The 19,684-nt window shown below is 50.5% G+C and overlaps 1 protein-coding gene across 5 annotated transcripts in view; it reads right to left on the bottom strand.

Annotated features, from left to right (window-relative positions):
* LOC146857102 (lethal(3)malignant brain tumor-like protein 4) overlaps positions 1–19,684 on the bottom strand; it is a 566,079-nt gene that overhangs the window by 90,736 nt on the left and 455,659 nt on the right. For all 5 annotated transcript variants that reach the window (XM_085647600.1, XM_085647602.1, XM_085647599.1 and 2 more), the window contains 2 exons: positions 10,631–10,730; positions 10,369–10,533 (listed from right to left, as the gene is read on the bottom strand). In XM_085647600.1, the coding sequence (XP_085503726.1) occupies positions 10,369–10,533; positions 10,631–10,730 (265 nt within the window). The remainder of the gene's footprint in view (positions 1–10,368; positions 10,534–10,630; positions 10,731–19,684) is intronic.

Below are 19,684 nucleotides of genomic sequence, written 5' to 3'. Positions count from 1 at the left end.
GAGTCCTTCCAAGAATGCTTTGATGGCAGGCACTCTGAATAGAGAGAGGTGCTGCCTGGTTTGCAGATAGGCTGAGATTGCGGTCAAATGGACACGTATAGAGGTGTACGCCAGATTGCATCGATATAGGTGTAAGAGATAACAGATGATGTTTTGGATGGATGCGTCCAGCGGGTTGATGTCATTATTACCGCAATAAATGACGAACCTTTTCCATTTGGCTGCATAGCAAGCTCTGGTAGTGGGTCTCCTGGCCTCCTTGATGATGTCCATACAGTCAGGTGGCAGGTTGAGATAGCCAAACTCTAGGACTTCAGGAGCCAGATCGCCAGATTCAGCTGTTGCGGATCTGGGTGCTGAACCTCTCCATGGTTCTGCGTCAAATGCGCGGGTTTGATCCGCAGCCTTTGATGCGGCACCACGGAAAGTTCGAGGAAGGTGGTGTACCACGGCTGGCGTGCCCACGTGGGAGCAACTAGGACGAGTGTCAGGGAGTGTTGTCGGAGTTTGCGGGCCACTAGCGGTATCAATGGCGCTGGGGGAAAAGCGTACGCAAATCTGCCGGACCAGTTCATCCATATCGCATTGCCCTGCGACTGCGGATGTGGGAATCTGGCGGCGAAGCTTTGGCATTTTGCGTTTTCGCTTGTCGCGAATAGGTCTATCTCCGGATGACCCCACTGCTGGAAGTACGGTTGGAGTACTGATGGGTGTAACTCCCACTCGTACATCTGGTGGCTGTGTCTGCTGAGCAGATCCGCCATCTGGTTGTCCTTGCCAGGGAGGTGTTCCGCCATGAGGAACATGTTCCTTTGAATGGCCCACTTCCACATGCTCTGAGCCAGATGAGACAACTGTGGAGAGTGTGTTCCTCCCTGTTTCTGTATGTAGTACATTGCGGTCATGTTGTCCGTCCGGATCAACACGACCTTGTTGCATAGATGTACTTTGAATGCCTTCATGGCTAGGAAGATTGCCATCAATTCCAGAAGGTTGATGTGCAACTTCTTTTGTTGTGTTGTCCATAGTCCTTGCACTGTGTAGTGGAGTACATGAGCTCCCCATCCCTGGAGAGACGCGTCCGCTGTCAGTACTATCTGTGGGACAGGCTCTTGGAATGGTCGGCCCTTGCAAAGGTTTTGTGGATTCCACCAATGCAGAGAGTTGTATGCCCGACCGCTCACCAACACTAGGTCCTTTAACTGTCCTTGAGCCTGATTCCACTGACGTGCTAGGCACTCCTGAAGTGGGCGCATATGTAATCTCGCGTGCGGGACTATGAAGATGCAGGAGGCCATCATGCCTATCAACTGCATAAACACTCGCGCTGGAAGTGGGTGATTGGGTTTGAATTTGGAGATCAGCAGTTGTATGCTGTTGATCCTCACTAAATTTGGCTGAGCTGTGGCCGCCAGAGTGTCTATAGTCGCACCTAGGTACTGTTGTACGTGTGCGGGCTGGAGATGGGACTTTGGATAATTTAGTGAGAATCCCAGACTGTGAAGAAGGTGAATGGTGCGGGACATGTGGCTTGCACATTGCTGGGCTGACTTCGCTTGAACGAGCCAGTCGTCTAGGTAGGGGTAGACGTGTATATGCTGCCTCCGTAGATGTGCTGCCACCGTAGCTAGGCACTTCGTGAAAACCCTGGGCGCTGTTGTCACGCCGAAGGGAAGGACTTTGAACTGATAGTGCTGCCCCTGAACAGTGAACCTGAGGTATTTTTTGTGTGAGGGGTGGATGGGTATGTGAAAGTACGCATCCTTGAGGTCCAGTGTGGCTAGGAAGTCTCCCTGCTTGAGAAGCGGAAGGACTTGCTGTAGAGTGAGCATGTGAAAGTGCTCTGAAAGAATGTACTGGTTTAGGGGTCTCCGGTCTAATATAGGTCTGAGCGACCCGTCCTTTTTTGGAATTAAGAAGTAGAGGGAGTACACTCCCGTACCCTGCTCGTGGATGGGTACGACCTCTATAGCGCCTTTTAGAAGCATACTTTGCACTTCTTGCTGTAAGAGCGTTAAGTGCTCTGAGGACATAGGACGGCTTCTTGGTGGTATTGTGGGTGGAGTGGAGGTTAACTCCAGACAGTAACCGTATTTTACAATATCTTTGACCCACCTGTCCGTGGTGATGGAATTCCAGGTGGACAGGAACCTTTGTAGCCTTCCCCCGACAGGTGTTATGTGGTCGGGAGGAAGGGAGAGGGCGTCACTGCTTGTTCTTGGGGGAGGACCTGGTGTTGCCGTAGCCGCGTCCTCTGCCCTTTGTGCTGGAGCCACGATATCCACCTCGGGTGTTTTTATCATAGGTGGTCTGTGTATTGCCTTTGTTATATGTTTGTTGTGACCCCTGTCCTCTACCTGCTCCCTTGTTTCCGGGGCGACGAAAGGAGCTGCTCCGAAAGGACTGAGTTTGTAGGGCGCCCATGGACTTTGCAGTGTCCGTGTCCTTTTTTATCTTTTCGAGGGTGGTGTCAACCTCTGGTCCGAATAAATAGTCGGGGTTGACGGGCTGGTTGAGTATATTGTTTTGTACCTCAGGCTTGAATCCTGAGATCCGTAGCCAGGCATGTCGTCGCAACATGACGCTTGTGTTTATGGCTCTGGCAGCCGTGTCTGCAGCATCTAGTGCGCATTTGATGGAAGCGTTCGTTAGTAGCTGTCCTTCTCTGATGAGCATTTCTGCGCCTTCCTTGAACTGGTCAGGGAGATGTTGGAATATTTGCTCCAGTGTGTCATAGTGCGCTCAATCATAGCGAGCAAGGAGCGCTTGAGTGTTGGCTATGCGCCATATGTTGGCAGCTTGGGCGGCAACTCGCTTGCCAGAGGTTTCTAACACCTTGGACTCTTTGTCCGGGGGAGGAGCGTCACCTGTTGTTTGCGAGTGTGCCCTCTTGCGTGCATTCGCTACGACGATGGAGTCGAGTGGTAATTGTCCTCTGATGTAAGTAGGATCCCCAGGTGCTGATCTGTATTTTTTATCAATCCTGGGGTTTATCACTCGTGCCCTGGTGGGTTCTTTGAAAATGTCCTTGGCTGGTTTGAGGACCCCCTTCAACATTGGCAGAGTCTTTACATGTCTTTCTGAGGATGCAAAGGTGTCCATTAGAAAGTCCTCTTCGATGGTATCAGAGTGAAGCTGTACCCCATGGTTATTTGCAGCACGTTCGATAAGAGCGTTGAACGCCGCAGTATCCTCCGTAGGAGATGTTTTTGCCCCATAGAGTTGTTGGTCCTGTGCATCGAGAGGTGCACTGGGGTCTGCAGGGTCGCCCCAAGTTTGATCAGGGTCCTGCTGGTCATCAGGGTCCGTGTCTACATGGTAGGGGACTTGGTCATCCATGTAGTCCTCCAATGCATCTGTATCGGAGCGTGTGGGGGAGAACCGGTGTGGATCCTGGTAGGATGAATGGAAGGGTTCATAAAGGAGAGGTTCCGATTCTGCAGGTAACTTCCTTTTTAGTGGGATCCTGAAAGGGTCCAATGGCGGCTCCGAAGTTATCCTTCGGTCGTGGAGAATCATCCTGCCAGTGTCGGCGTCGATGATACGTGCCGGAGACGTCTCAGCAGGTGTGACCGTAGGTTGGGTGACCCGTGTCCTGAGTTGGAACATTTTTGGGATTGTTGACGGAGGCAAGCCGAAGGTAATGTTGGCCGGCACCGAAGAGGCTGCTGGAGCTCCGATCGAACCGGAACCCGACGTGTCCTGGAGGACAGCTGTGGTTTTGCTGCCTTGCGTCGCACCAGGTCGTACTTGGGGCGCCTTCGAGGCTTTGGCACCGGCCAGGCTCGTAGAGGCGGCCGTGGATTTTTTCGGCGCCGGCGGTTCATCGAGTCGAGGTGCAGAGATCACCGTCGAAGTCTTCGATACCTGAGGCTTAGGTGTCGTCGAGGGAGCGATGCGAGACACAGCAGGCGGTACGGCCCTTGGCGTCGTTGGTGCCGGTAGCCGAGCAGGTTTGTCGGTGCCGATGGCTTTTTTCCGTTTGTCGACTCCAACGTCGCCCGCTTCAAGTTCGGCACCGAAGTCCCTCTTGGTGCGGTCGGTGCCGACGCGGTGCGCTGGCGTCGAAGGCCTCGATCCGACCAGCGCCACTTTCAGTTTCGGTTTCGGTGGAACCGGAGCAGCTTTCGGTTTCGGTTTTGTGGTAGGGAAACCAGCCTGTTTATGTAGTAATGGCTGCCGCTGAACGTCCGAGGCCGGGCCCGAGGGCGGGGCCGAAGAACTGCGGGATGGGTCTCGGGTAAGGCCCGAAGGCGATCCCTCGACCGGAGCCATAGGCTGTGGCACTGGTGTTTGAACGGTTTGAACAGGTAGGCCTTGTTCATCATTGGAGCTACTTTCTTCGGCCCCTAAGGCCTCCTCGTCGTCTCCTACCTCGGTGTCGTCTTCACCTCTGTGGAAGAGTGACTCGTCTACCTCGTCCGATCCGGGTTCGTGTTCGGAAACGGGACTGGAGGGCAAGACTTCTAATTCCTCGACGTCTTCGGCCTCGTCGAAGATGTCTGTTGGGGCCGGTGCCGCGTGCTGCGCCTCAAGTCTCGCCGCTCGTCGATTCCGCAGAGTCTTCTTGGAACGGAACCGGGCACAGGCCATGCATGTCGATTCGTCGTGGTCCGGCGAAAGGCATTTGTTGCACACCGGATGGACGTCGATGTGTGGGTACTTCGCATTGCATACCGGACACCTTTTGAATGGCGTCCTCGATTCCATCGTCGAAGTAGTCGATGGACAGGTAAATGCGAAAAAAGTCGGTGCTGAAAGTTAGTAAACTAACAGGATTGTATCGAAACCCGATCGATAGACAGTACCGACGCAAACTAAAGGCCTTTTGGCCTCGAAAAAATATTTTCCTAACTTGAGCTAAGATAGCACATCCGAACCCAATGGCGGAAAAAAACAATCTGAGGATGGAGAGGATGCCCATGCGCACTGTAGTCCAGGGGAGGAGTCACCTATCCAAGGATACTTCGAAGACTCTTCCAGGACAACAACGTGCAAACATCCGGACCCAACACTAGGCGGCGATCTATGCACAGATATGAATTCAGCAGCCCACATGCCTCGAACTAGAGCTTTTCAATAAATGTTTGAAAATGCAATATTGTATCTTTTCTTTGTGACACCTTGGGTATACAAGAGTGACAAACGAAAGGGGTTAGATCTGTTATACAATTTCCTTTGGAATCTGAGAGTCATGTTCTAGGTACATGATGACATCTATAACTCTGGAGGTTTAGGAGTTTCGATGCAGCACCGTGAGCTAGTCAAACAGACCAACATTTATTGATCATATAAGAATACTCAATTTCTGTATTATGATGTTTTGTTGTTCTAAATATACAGTCCTATCAGATTGGTAGGAACCGTAGAACAAGAGTGAGTGAGGTATTGCACCTAAACAGGATGCTGGTGTTCACCTCACACGAGGCAGTATCAGCAGAGCCCAACACACACCTGATTGTTAAGATCGAAATCACCTTTCCTACTGCAACTAGGCCTTGGTTACAGTAGACTTTAGGGAGGTATTCAACTAGCTCCTCTATTTCCTCCCAGTGATGGCAATCATACCTGGAGAGCAGTCAGACTGAAGTGACAATCCTCCAGCATATGGCCGCCCGCACAGCCACCCATTACTCAGCCGCATCCATCTTTTAAAATATTTTTGTCTTGAGGTGGACCATGTAGTTTGAGCTGAACCCCTCTTTCTTGCAGTGTGAACAACCATTGAGTCAGGCAGGACCTGGCCCCTGATATAAACTGAGCTGTCTGGGGCTGCTATATACTTTTTCTCAACCTGTGAAGTGACAACTCAAACAGTCACAGGGTCTTTAAAGTTATATGCACGGGTCTTAAGCTTCTGAGCATGGAGAGATATGGGACAGATCTTTCAGTCTTAGTAAGGGTATTGATTAAAAAATTGTTCTCCTCTACCAAAAGGAACTCCACTTTGTGGTGATGTGCTGCTCTTTGTGTAACCACATAATACACAGTGATATTGGCTGGTGGGAAACCCTTAAAAGTGTAGGGATTCGAGTTAGGATCATCTTCAGGGTCAATCCGATAATTCCCCTTAATGGTCATCCTCTTCTCTGGGCGTGACCGCGTAGGAAGCTGGCTCTGTATATACTATACTAAAGTAAGGTGTAGTGTGCACAGAGTCCAGTGGATCCCCATAGGTATAGCAAAGGCTAAAGTAGATAATACCTTACTCTCTTTTGTGGTAGTGTGGTTGAGAAGTCAGGCATATCAAAGGGTAATGTTAAGCATTTGTAGCACGCACTCAGGCAAGAAATGATGTCACCCACTCAACAGACTGAATCCAGACCAATTGGTTGTATAAAAAGTTGTTCATTTGTTTATTTTACTATATGAACGAAGATTTACTCAGTAGCACGCAGGTAATACTTTCAATATAATACTTTCCAAGATACAGTGTGCACTGGTTTTGTAGAAGCATATACATTACTTTGCATTCAAGAAAATGGGTTGTAAGTTCTTTAGAATACTTATAATTACTTTAGATTACTTTCTAGTTACTTTTCTGGCTTGGGGGTGAAGCAAACTAATAACACAGTTTAGGCATTACAATACTTCAGCAAGCAGGTTAACTCTTTTGAAGACACTAAGTTACTTTTGTTGAAGTAGAAGACAAGGTCAACACAAACATTTTTCAGAGAAAAACCCACCATACAATCCTATGGAAAAAAACAAAGTGTTAAGTTTGCAGGTACGAAAACGGTTTTATAGTTCAGTCTTGGGCTGGTAGCACTTACACTGGGCAGGGGTAAAGTAGGTAAGGAGAGTGCACACTCAGCAGCACTGAGGTGGCGGGTGCAGAGGTCATAGGAGAGGTTTGGCCCAATGCAATGCTATGAAGACAGGGGGCACTCAGAAGAGCACCAGTCATGGGTACGTACCTGTGATTTCTGGGTGAGGGCCCAGGGATCAAAGGTAAGCACAAAGTGGGCCACAAGTAGGTATCAGCAGAAGCACTTCTAGCTGCACATGTGTGACAGGGTGCAAAGTAGGCGTCGGGCTCCCAATGAAAACCAATGCAGGACGTCAGTCGGGAATAAATGCTGCAGGCTTCGACCAAGAGGCTGGATGAAGGTGACCCCCAGCTGAATCTTTAAGATGGATAGCTGGGCACCGTCAGCTTGGCTCCCCAAAGTCAGGGCGGAGGATGCGGAGGTTCCTTTTGGTGTTTCCTTAGCTAGATCCGGTCGCGGTCAGGCGGGATCCTTCAAACAGAGGCTGCAGGCATCAGTGATGGGTCTTGGAGAGGTCAGCCACTTGTGCAGACGAGGTTAGGATCGCCAAGGGGACATCTCAGGGTAAGTGGATCACTCAAACTCGGGCCGTGGGCGTTGGGTGCAAAGTAATGCAGTGTTGCGGATCCGCAGACTGGTATTGGTTTCTTTGCTGGACAAATCCGGTGTCCACGGGCGACTGGAGTCTTTGTCGAAGCATACATATCCTATGGGGTTATAGAGGTTGGTGGCTGCGGGCCACGCAGAGTTCGGGAATCAGGGTCGCTGGAGGAGGAGACAGGCCTGTACGGCTGGGGCCAAGTCCGTCGTCGTCTCCTTCTCCTTGGCTGCACGGTTCTTTGGTTTTTCTTCTAATTAGGTCGCTGAATCTGAAAACGCAAGGTTCAGGGGTGCACCTAAATTCTAGATTTAGGGGCGTTTCAGGGATGTGCAGGTCGGGACCGATGGGTCCCTTCCCTGGGGTGTCTACATCACCTAGTATGCCACCCTCCATGGAGGGGTTCACTCATCTTCAAGATGGAGGGGACTGAGATGTCTGCTTCACTTCGCCTCCCCCACCTGAGGTGGTGGAGTTGGCAAAGGTGGACACGCTTCCCTTCCTGGCTAGGTTTCCCCACTGATTCTCCTGCACAAAGTGAGGGTCAGAACTGGTGTGGGCGAGTTGCTGATAGCAGAAAAAGGCTGGGTGTAGCTAACAAAGGCGGCAGGACCCTGCCCATCCTGGGAGAGGAGCCATGACACCTCTGCCCTGGATGGGCTTTGTTTCAGGACCCAGAGAGCGGAGGCTCTCTCGCCAGGGGTCCAGAAACCTGTCTGGTGGTGGCAGATGGCTGGTAGACAGTCAGGAACCACACCAGGGCTGGTCGTCTTTCAGGGGGCACCTCTAAGATGCCCCTCTAAGTGCATTTTATATTAAATCCCACACTGGCATCAGTCCTGATAAGTAGAGGCATCATTAGGTGGTGATGGGCGAGTAGGATACAAGTCAGGATCAGTGTCTGCTTGAGGCTCAATGTCATAAATATCCCAAGAATCCCCTGGTTGTGTATCATCTGGGATATCCTGATCCTCCCCTAGTGTAGACCGAGGGGATATGTGATCTGTCTCAGATAAATGTGGTGAGTGAGGTGGTGGAGTAGGTATTTGTGGTAGTATTGAAGTGGGAATAGGAATGTGCAATGGACTGCTTCTTAGAAGTGTGTTGTTTTGGTGGTTGGATCTTAATTTTTATAGTTCCAGGCAGAATTTGCAATGTCTTTTGTTTCGAATCAAGCTTTTATTGAAATTGCTCGAGACCTGACTCTGGAGGAGATTTCGGATCCCCCCCAACCCCCCAAAAAAAACATTTCAGTAGTGGGAGCTTCAATTTTGACAAAGGAATGTTTGGTTCTGAAATTTGAAGTCTTTGTTTTGGTGCAGAGACTGAAGATCGAGGTGGTATGGCCTCGGATATAGAGGAGGTGGAGGCCCCTGCTGTAGGCCACACTTTCAGAGCTGAGCTGGAGGGTGGGGCTTTGGAGTAATGCTTTCGGCAAGCGCCATGGCTTACGTGCAGTGGCGGGCCGTGAGCAGAAATTTCATGTAGAAACCAATGGTTTGGGCCTAAGATCAGGGGCAGAGATACTCACTACCCATTGTTTTTGTGGTGACTGCAAAACGGTCGAGTCATCTTCGGGTTGGGACTCGTAATAATGGATGGAGAGAGATTCCTCTTTTGCAGTCAAGCTTCTTCTTCCTCTTCTTGTCAACCAAAGATGTCCGGGACACCGTCTGCTTGTTTGTGATCCATATTGTGTCGTCTTGCATGTCGATCCCGAAGGGTCTTTTTGGACTGAAAAGGATTTGCAGGCCTCGCAGGTGTCTTCTCTATGCTCAGACGAGAGGCATAAGTTACAAAAGGGATGTTGGTCGGTCTGAGGGTATTTCAAGTGGCACTTCGGACAGAAACGGAACGGAGTGAGTTCCATGAGCACGTCATTCTATGCGAGTGTGGAAATGGAGAAGTGTTTGCCCGGCCAGGCGTGGCTCGAGGGCCGAGGAAGCAAGCCGGCGACCCACTTTGGAAAGGTTGAGTGAGACACAAAGTAAACCAATCAACACAATACCATAGAGTGGGAATAAACGACCTGAAGGGAGTCTAAAGGAGTCTCAAACCGGAGCGCGAGATACTACATCCGAACCCCTCAACATAAAAAAACAATCTGAAGATGGCGTCGATGACCAGTCGCAGTATTCCCAAGAGGAGGAGTCACACAGCCTCGTGACTCGAAGAAAACCTCTTGGAACAAAACCAACTTGTAATCATCCGAACCCAACACTAGAAGGTGGACTTATGCAAAGCATGAGTTTCAACAGCACACATGCCTTGAACATCGGTTTTAATTAACTACATTATGATTATAGAAGATAGTAAAAGTCTTGTTATTTCTCAACAACTAATCCGGACTTCCAACCTAGGTCATTTTATCACAGGCTCATCTTATAAGCTGACACCGGAGACCCATCAGTCTGACAAACATAAGATGGTATGTACTGTCAAGTATGGTTCTAAGCACATCATACTCTTCTGCTTCACTGACATGTCTATGTACATTTATATGTCCTTAGCAACACAAGTGGATTACCCACCGAGGTCACATTATCAAAATACACTTGCACAATCGTACATAGTCTCTCATGTGACCACCCGGGACAGCACTTGGGGTTATGGCAGTAGTATGAAGTGCTAGTGCTATACAAATGCTGTAATACAATAGCTGGAAAGATCTGCACTGTTAAATACGTTGTGTTCAATAAAGGACTGTAAGCAAGTGTATTTTTAATAGCTATGCCAATAGACATTTATAAAGCTATTGCTAGTGTAACATAACTGGGGCCAATAAGAAATCTATGTTGCTGCAGAAGTAAAATTAGGAGATACACCCTTTACAGAAACTGTGCTTTTTTAATACTTTGTGACCCATCTTTGTGCCCAGGTCGTTTTCCTTGCCAAATATTTAAAATACTTTGGCCCACAAAAAGGTTTCTTCCCAATTATTAGCCACTAAGCGATTGCAGCAGAACTACAGAATAAGAGGCTTACAAAGCAGCAACTTACTTAGAATGTGGTGAGTCAGATGGGAGATCACCTGGTAGAGATGGGGTATCTGGCCTCCTGGGTTTCTGCATGCTGTTGCTTGGCAGGGGTCGCTCTCCACTAAGACGGTCATGAAGGATGCTCTCCCGGTTGAGGTTCAAATCTGAATAGGGGCAGCCAGCTGCCCTACATCAACAAAGAGAAGTGACAGCCTGCATTAAGGGTGTTCCTCTCAGGACAGCTGCTTACCAGCTAGTTGTTCACAACCCCTTTTCATACTTACTTGTGATGAGTTCCAAACCTAGGTCCTCGAATGTGACCAAGGCCCCTGCATCCTGGAGTTGGGCAGCTTTGGGCCGGTGCCACAGGAACATCATTGGTACCTAAAAGCACAAGAGTATGTCACAAATAGAAGCACACAAGTCTTTTCAGCAAATATAAGTGCTACCTAGTGACTACCCACTAGTTACTCACCAAGTATAGTAGAATGAGGTTTATGGTTAAAAAGTATGACTGAAAGGAAGCAAGTCAATTCTTGCAAGGGTAGGGACTGTAGGAAATTTCAGATCATTCTAAAACCACAGTCAGAGAAATACAAATACCTCTAGGGGCCCCAACATGAGACTTTAGTGTGCAGGAAAACAGTGCAGTGTTTGGTTAGGAGATTGGCCAGGCAGATCAGACGCCACTGGAAGGCATATAGGAGTGAGCTGTCCACTCAATGATGACTAATCCTGTGGCACATACACGCGACAAACCTTTCAATAGCATTCTGCTGACAACCAGATTTAGACCAACTTCCTCAACCCACAACAGGGACTGTGTCAATTAGCACAATACCATGTGAAGTGCAACTAAGCTCAATAAACAGCATTTTCTATTCGCTACATGATGCTACATTACAAAAATTTTGTAATTCAGAAAGCAATAACTTTGATTCGTAACAACACTTAAAATTGCGAAATGTTGTTTTGCAGATTGTTGATAGCTTTAAAATCTGTGAGCATTAGATTGGGGAACTCGAAAATTATTTAAAAGAAGTAAGGAGGTGGCATGAGAGATACTCACCGGAGGTTTTTGAGCCAAATAATATCTAAACAATTGGTGTCAAGAGCTAGATCGGGCCGGGAATAGATTTAATCAGAGTCCCTGAACATATTCATCAGGAACATTATTCCAGATGGGAGACAAGCAGACAAAGAAGAAGCAGTGGAATTCACTGTCATCAGACACACAGGTGGAGCAGGGCAATACTTAAAAGAACTAGTGGAAAGCCGAAGTACAGACTGTGCAATAGCACTGAGGCTAGATGGGTGCCGAAGTGGCTCACAGAACCCCGTTCCCACCTATGCCATTAAGTAGTATACACACTAAACTAGAAAACACAAATACTGCATAAAATTAAGTACACATTGTAGGAAGCTGGCTCTCTATTTAGTGTACCAAAATGAGGTGCACTGTGCAGAGAGTCCAGGCATCCCTTATTAATGTACAAGGGCTTGCTTTAACAATTCCAAGGTGCACTATTTGTGGTAGTGTGGTCAAGCAGCATTAGGCTTATTATAGGGAAGTGTTATGCATTTGTTGCGCACACAAACAGTCAATAAATGAGACACGCATTCAATGAGGAAATCGGACACTGTAGGAAACTGGAATTTTTGTTAGTTGCAGTTGTTCCCCCCACTATTTTCCCCAATTTTTACTACTAGATGCTGGTTTTCAACTTGGACAGTGCACTGAGGACTGCTAACCAGACCCCTAAAAAAAAGAGTCTAATTGTAATCAAATTGGCATGGACTTTAGTGCCCCTGCAAGTCCCTATTACATGATACCCCTGGTACCTAGGGAATGGGTGCAAACGAGGGTCCCTAAGGGCTGCAGCATGTCTTTTGCCACCCTAAGGGACCCACACACAAATTGCATGCAGGCTGTCATTGTAGACTGAGTGTTATGGTGCAAACTATGAGAGAAAACACAACATAGCACACTCACTGTGTGCCATGAAAAAGTCACTGCATGTAATATATGTTAGTCGCCCCTACAGCAGGGCTTGTAGCCCTAAGATAGGGGGCATTATATTATTTGTGAGGGCATATCTGCAGGAGCAAATAATGCCCATGTGGTTTCTAGTTCAATTTAATAGATCTTGCAAGGAGAAACGTCCTTGAGACTGAAGCCTGAATCCCACTGTCCCTTTACAACGCCGCCAAAAAAACGAACGTGTCTTTAGTACGCATTTGTTCAGCACACAAGTCGTTATAAAGACTTGCCTTGGGGAGGGAGGGGGGGGTCGCATTGGTGGAATGGTGTTGGATTGAAAGTCCAACACCTTCCCTACTGCAGCGCATACCGGAGTTGGAATAGTAGATTAACCTATTCCAAAATCCAGCACCCCCTAAGGCAAATCGTTACAACATCTTGCGTACTGAATGAATGCGTACTAAAGATGAATTCGTTCTAACGACCGTTATGTGAAGGCACATTGTGATTCAGGCTTGCGGAATACCGTCACACATTTGTTACAAGTGATCGGGGAAGCCATCTTAAGTATATGTACTGGGTACCGGTCATTACGAGTTCTCCAGCTACATAATGGCTTTACTGAAACCTCTGGCTTTTGGTTTCAATCACCTTGTCTTAATAAATCGCATTTTTCCCAGTACAAGATTTATTAAGACATGCACCCAGAGGGCACCTTAGAGGTGCCCCCTGAAAAACCTACCACTATCTAGTGTGCTGGCTGACTGGTATCATCCAGCCTGCCACAACAGACAAGTTTCTGACCCCTTGCAGGTGAGTGCCCACGCTCTGAGGCCAAAAACAATGCCTGCTCCGGAGGAAGTTGTGTTCACGTTTTCTCCATCGGGATTAATAGTGAGTTAGCATATCAAGACCAGGGGCTTCACCCAGACCTGGGAGATGCCATCCCCTACCCTGAGGCCCACTTGGCACCAGGGCAGGCATGAAATTAGCTATGCAAGTAGGCTTGTTGCACCACCAGGCTTGTGACACCCCTAAGGTAGGCTGCCTGATGTGCTCCACGGAGAAGGATTCAACCATCTTGTTTTTGATAGAGAAGGAACTCTGGGACAGGGTTATGCCCACTTCCCACAGGAAGTGGTCAATCAATCAATCACTTATTTGTAGGGCTCACTAATCACCGGTGAGGGTCTCAGGGCGCTGAGCAGGGGGTGGGGGTGCAGCTACTGCTATAACAGCCAGGTCTTGAGAAGTCTCCTGAAGGTCAGCAGGTCCTGGGTCTGTTGCAGCCGTGTGGGGAGGGTGTTCCATGTCTTGGCAGCGAGGTAGGAGAAGGATCTGCCGCCAGTGGAGGTCCTGTGGATGTGAGGGACGGTGGCGAGGGCGAGGTCGGCGGATCAAAGCTGGCGGTTCGGGGCGTAGAAGGTTAGACGCTTGTTGAGGTATGCTGGTCCGGCGTTGTGTAGTGCTTTGTGGGCGTGGGTGAGAAGCTTGAAGGTGATCCTCTTCTTGACTGGGAGCCAGTGTAGGTCTTTCAGGTGGGCAGTGATGTGGGTGTGGCGGGGTATGTCGAGGATGGGGCGTGCAGAGGCGTATTGTATGTGTTGGAGCCTCTTCTGGAGTTTGATCGTGGTTACTGTGTAGAGGGTGTTGCCGTAGTCCAGTCTGCTGCTGACGAGGGCCTGTATGACCGTCTGTTAGACCTGGCACCTTGGCGTGAGTTTCCCTTCCACTTTTTGATGGTGTGCCTCGATTGTTTTGCTGGTGTTGTCCGCTCAGGGCACTGCGCCACGGCTAATCCGTGCCGCAGTGCAAGTGCTCCCTAGGTAAAGTGTATCTGTAATTGATGTTCCTGATTGGTTTATTGGATTCACTGTCATTCCCCAGTAAAGTGCACCAGGGGTGCCAGGGCTTGTGAATGCCAATGCTGCTGGTGGGCTTGCAGCGCTGGTTGCGCCACCCACAGAAAGCGGCCTTGTAAAAGGTGTCTAGGGTCTGCCACCGCAGACCCTGTGCGCGGTCCGGGACCGTCGCGCTGACTGCGCAAGTGCCCCCACTTGCCAGTCCCTAAACCTTCCCTTACCTACATATTAGCCACCCCTCTGGTAGGCCCAAGGGCAGGGTGCATTGTAGGTATAGGGTAGGACATGCCCTGATGTGTGTGGCATGTCTTAGTAGTGAATTACAGCCATTGTCGTTCTTCACTATTGAAGGCTACCTGCTCTCCATAGGCCAGAATGGGCTGCCGGGATCACACCAACGCTGTGACCCCAGTGGACTCAGGGAGCATGGTAGAAGTGTCAAGTTTAGTATGCCTGAACTCAGGATAATAAAATACTTCTTGTAGTCAAGTTTATTTTAGTATCCTGGGTTTGTAAATGCTACTTTTAGAAAGTTAGTATTTACTGACCTGACCATCTCAGTCCGCCTCTGCTGTGTGTGTGTGTTCTGCCTGGCAACAGTAAGGAGCAGGGTGGGGGGATCCCCAGAGACAGGTTGGCTGCCAGGTGGTGGGTAGAGAAGTGACACCTGGATGGGTGGGAGGAGTACACCTTGACTCTTGAATAGCCCTGTGCTCTGCCACCACAAAAGCCGGTGCCGCCCCCTGTGGGGCGGCTGATGTCTCTGCCCTGCTGCTGAAAGGAAAGAGCAGAGTCACCATAACAAAGTGCTCCAGAACTGGACTGAGCCAGGCCCAGGCCCCCTGGCGCTAAAGAACAAAAGAATCATGGTATAAAAGTAGGAGCCTGGCTCCTAAGAAATCAGAATCCTGTTTACCACAAAGAACCTCTGCCCGACTAGAAGGAGAAGACGACGCTGGAGGAGCTGGCCTGCTGCTTGCCTTGCTGAGAAAGGAGAGGAAGAGACTTACTGAAAAGACTTTGCTACTTTGTGCTTGAACATTCTCCAAGGGCTTGATCTGAGCTTGCCCCCTGAACTGAACCCCAGGACCAGTGGGTTCTCTGTGCTTCTTGCTCATCCTCCAATTCGAGCCGTGTGGGCATCCCGCTGGAAAAGAGACTGCGCCCCTCATCGCCCCTCCTAGGGCCGTGACACTCAGAAGCTCGCCTGCCTCCAACCCGTGAGAGCCCCGCTCCGTCCCGAGCCGCTCTCTGTTCCCGGGCCAGGCCGCCTGCATCCCTGTCACCGCCTGCTACTGGAGCGCGCTGACCGCGCTATCACCCCTCCCGCCGGAAGCCGTCCGACGACTGTGATCTACACCGGGTCACCCAGCTGCACTGACCGTGCCCTGCGACCCCGCTTCGCGATCCCCGGACATCTCAGGCCGCGCCGCCCCCGCTGTGGAGACCCTCCTGCACCGCCGTGCTAAAGGGTCGCTGGCCGCGCCTGCCTACGTGCCCACACCTGCTGATTGAGGACCCAAGAACACTTCTTAAGCCGAGAGTCGCACCGACCTGTGCCGACTCTCCACATCACGAAAGAAGTTCCAGTATCGGGCTCGGGGCCCGCAACGCCTTATTTCCCCGTTCGCAGGAGTCGATCTCTGTGAGTACTGGAACCACGAGTAACATTTGCAAGAGACTACCAAGTATCCATTTGAAGCTACGAACATTTGCCTGCTTTACAACCTGGTGGCATAGCGAAAACGTTATTGGTCTTGTGATAATTCTGCTGAGATATATATACCTATTTTTACATAAAGAAGCGTATTTTTATATATATCCAAGTCTGGTGTCCGTTTCTGGGGGGGGATTGATGTATTTACTGTGTGTATGATTGTAAGTGCTTAACCAACAACGCCTGAGGAATCGCCTTGGCTGCTCACGCCACGCACCTAGAGGGTGAGCAAGGGTCATTCGTGAGGGGTTATCCTGCGCCCTGACGTGGAGGAGAGGGTTCCTGCTTGACACAAGGGCAACCTTGCGCCAACCAGAGATCCCGACTCTAACATTGTTGGCAGCGGTTGGGATTTCGGATTTGCACTTGTAATTTGCATACAGTGAATTATTAATCACCAGATAGTGAGAGCAGACCAAATAACGCAGCCACAGGTTTTTAGTTGTTGAACTTTGTTGAGACATCTGCCATTACTGCAACCATGCCTGGCTCACTCTCTGCTGGAAGAGCGCTCTCCGTGATTTCTGGAATAGATGAGGTGGATTGGGAGAGACTGGAAGGCTACACGATAGAGCAATTGAAAGGCTACAGTGTAAAATTCCGAGTTCCCCATGCTGGATTCAAGAGGAGAACCCAGTACGCCAAGGCGCTAAGAGCCTGGAGGGAGTCACGAGACCCACGGAATGCGGGGGACATCGTTCCACCCGACAACCTTGAGGAGCCCAGCAGAGTCCGGTCGCCAGAGGAGCTGGCAGACAGGGCAGCCGACAGGGCGCATGCAATGGAGATGGCAAAGTTGGCCGGACAAATGGAAATGGAAAAGCAGAAGTTGGCCCTGGAGGCACAACAACGCCAAATGGATCATGATATAAGATTGAAGGAGTTGGAGCTGAAGGCGAAAAGTTTGGACACCGCTCCTTCTGGTGGCAGCACTCCACCAGCGCAGGTAGAGTCCAAGGTGTACATCCCCAAAGATGTAGTAAAGGAGTATTTTAGAAAGGATGACATAGGGCAGTGGTTTAGAGCCTACGAGGTGGCCATGTCCTCACACCGGGTCCCTGAGAAAGACTGGGGAGCGGGGTTGTGGGGAAGGTTCCTTGCGGAAGGGCGGGACACACTGTTAGATTTGCCCTTAGAAGTCCAGACCTCATACCCCCATATGAAGGAAGCTTTAATGACCAGGTATGGGTTAACTCCTGAGCTATATAGACAGAGGTTCAGGGAGACCAAGAAGATCCCTGAGAGTACGTATGTGGAGTATGTGACCTTTTTCTGCAGAGCGCTGGATGGTTGGGTGAAGGGTAGCAAAGTGAATGATTATCAAGGGCTGCTTGATTTAATTGCATGGGAGCACTTGTCCAGTCAATGTTTTCCTGAGCTACGCCAGCACCTGATAGATAGCAAGCTGTCCAACCCGAGGAAGCTTGCTGAGGAGGCGGACCGCTGGCTCAGCACCAGGGTCCACAAGGGTCAAGTGGGAGACTCCGCCAAAGGTGGGCAGGGTCCCCAGCAGAAGAGTGGGGGGGACAAGGGTAAACAGAAGGGGTTCCAAAAAGGCCCCCAAAGTAATTCCCAAGGGAACCAGCAGAAGGGTTCTCAGCCTCCCCCACCCCCACAGCCGAACGGGGCCCCGACAGGTAGACCTGTTCCAAAGGGGCCCTTCAATTGTTATAGGTGTGGTGACCCGGGTCACATTGCCTCTGATCCTAAGTGTCGCCTGTTTGGTAAGACCGCACCCACTGGTGCTCCACCCCGGCAAGTAGCTAGTGTTAACTTTGGGGAGGAGGTAGCAGTCCAGGAGGGTGGGTGTCCCGGGCAGATGACCCTAGTCTCGCTAGGAGACAGTGAGATGGTCCCTGTAACCTACCTGCCCTCTAACACTAAGAAATATGGGCAAGTGGTGACCATCAATGGAAAGAAGGTTGAGGCTCTTAGAGATACAGGAGCCAGCGTGACCTCGGTGAGGCAACACCTGGTGTCTCAAGAGCAAATTGTACCCAATGCCTACTGTAGGGTTGTCAATGCTGACAACGTAGAGAGTCGTTGTCCAATGGCTCAAGTTCCCTTTGAGTGGGGGGAGGTCTCTGGTACTCTACAAGTCGCTGTGAGAACTGACATGCCTGTAGACTGTCTGCTAGGGAACGACCTGGAGAGTTCCCCTTGGGAAAAGGTGGAGAAGACCACGCATCTGAGGATGGTGGGTCTACCCGACTGGGCGTGCGTGACCACCCGGTCCATGGCAGCCAGTAGGGGTGTTGAGAGGGTCCTGGAGCCTGAGGGAGAGGTCCAGGAACCGGCCTTAGGGAGAAGGCGCAGGAGGCGCGGGAAACCGGCCCCCGAAGTTCCCACGGCCCAGGAGGAAGTAGACCCTGAGGGGGATGCTCTGGAGCCTACCGGGGAACAGATTGCCGAACTGGGAGACTTGCCTGAGCTGACCCATTGGCAGCAAGAAGGAGGTCCCTCCAGGGAGGAATTCTGCAGGGAGCAGAAAGAATGCCCTTCTCTCGTGGGTATGCGGCAACAGGCTGCAGACCAGGCCAACGGTGTTCAGGCCAAAACACACTACGTGTACTGGGAGAGTGACCTCCTGTATTCCGAGCCTAAGGCTGCTGAACCTGGGTCAGCCCGTGTGCTGGTGGTACCCCAGAAGTTCAGAACCTTCCTACTGGGGCTGGCTCACGATGTGCCTTTAGCAGGACATTTTGGGATGGACAAGACCTATGACAGGCTTGTCACCCACTTTTACTGGCCCCAAATGCATAAGAATTCAGATTCCTACTGCAGAACCTGTCAGACTTGCCAGGCAAGTGGTAAGAGCGGAGGGAAGCATAAGGCTCCTCTGCAACCTTTCCCTGTGGTCGGTACGCCATTCCAACGAGTGGGTATTGATATTGTGGGGCCTCTGGACCCCAAGACAGCCCTGGGCAACAGGTTCATCCTGGTCTTGGTGGACCATGCCACCCGGTACCCTGAAGCCATCCCTCTGAGGACAGTGACGGCCCCCGTGGTGGGACGGGCACTGATGGGAATTTTCTCCCGAGTGGGATTCCCTCTAGAGGTGGTGAGCGACAGGGGGACCAATTTCATATCCACATATATGAAATCCCTGTGGAAGGAGTGTGGGGTAACTTACAAGTTCACCACTCCTTACCACCCCCAAGGAAATGGGTTGGTTGAGAGATTCAACCGAACCCTCAAAGGCATGATCATGGGCCTGGACGGTCCAATGAGGCGTAAGTGGGACGTCCTCTTGCCATGCCTGCTCTTCGCTTACCGAGAGGTGCCACAGAAGTCTCTAGGATTCAGCCCCTTTGAGCTTCTGTATGGTCACCCGGTAAGAGGACCTCTGAGTTTGGTAAAGGAAGGCTGGGAGCAATCTCCCAGGAAACCTCCCCAGAATGTATATAGTTACATGCTGGCCTTCCGAAACCAGACTCGGCGTTTCAGGCAACTTGCTGAGGCAAACTTGGAAGCCAGCCAGGAGGAGATGAAGCAGTGGTACGACCGGAATGCCACTCTGGTAGAGCTTCAACCTGGACAAAAGGTGTGGGTCTTGGCCCCAGTGGAGCCTTGTGCACTTCAGGATAAGTGGACAGGTCCATTTGAGGATGTGGAGCGCAAAAGTCCTATCACCTACTTGGTGGACATGCAGACTCCCAGGAACCCTTTGAGGGTCCTACATGTTAACCGCCTTAAGCCCCACTTAGAGAGGACCGAAGTGGGCATGCTGCTGGCCACTGATGATGGAATGGAAGAGGAGACCGAGCCTCTTCCTGAC

The sequence above is a fragment of the Triturus cristatus genome, chromosome 3_2 (assembly GCF_964204655.1).
Source record: "Triturus cristatus chromosome 3_2, aTriCri1.1, whole genome shotgun sequence".
Classification (NCBI taxonomy): domain Eukaryota; kingdom Metazoa; phylum Chordata; class Amphibia; order Caudata; family Salamandridae; genus Triturus; species Triturus cristatus.
Note: the sequence above shows the minus strand (reverse complement) of the source record. Positions and strands in the feature narration are given on the sequence as shown.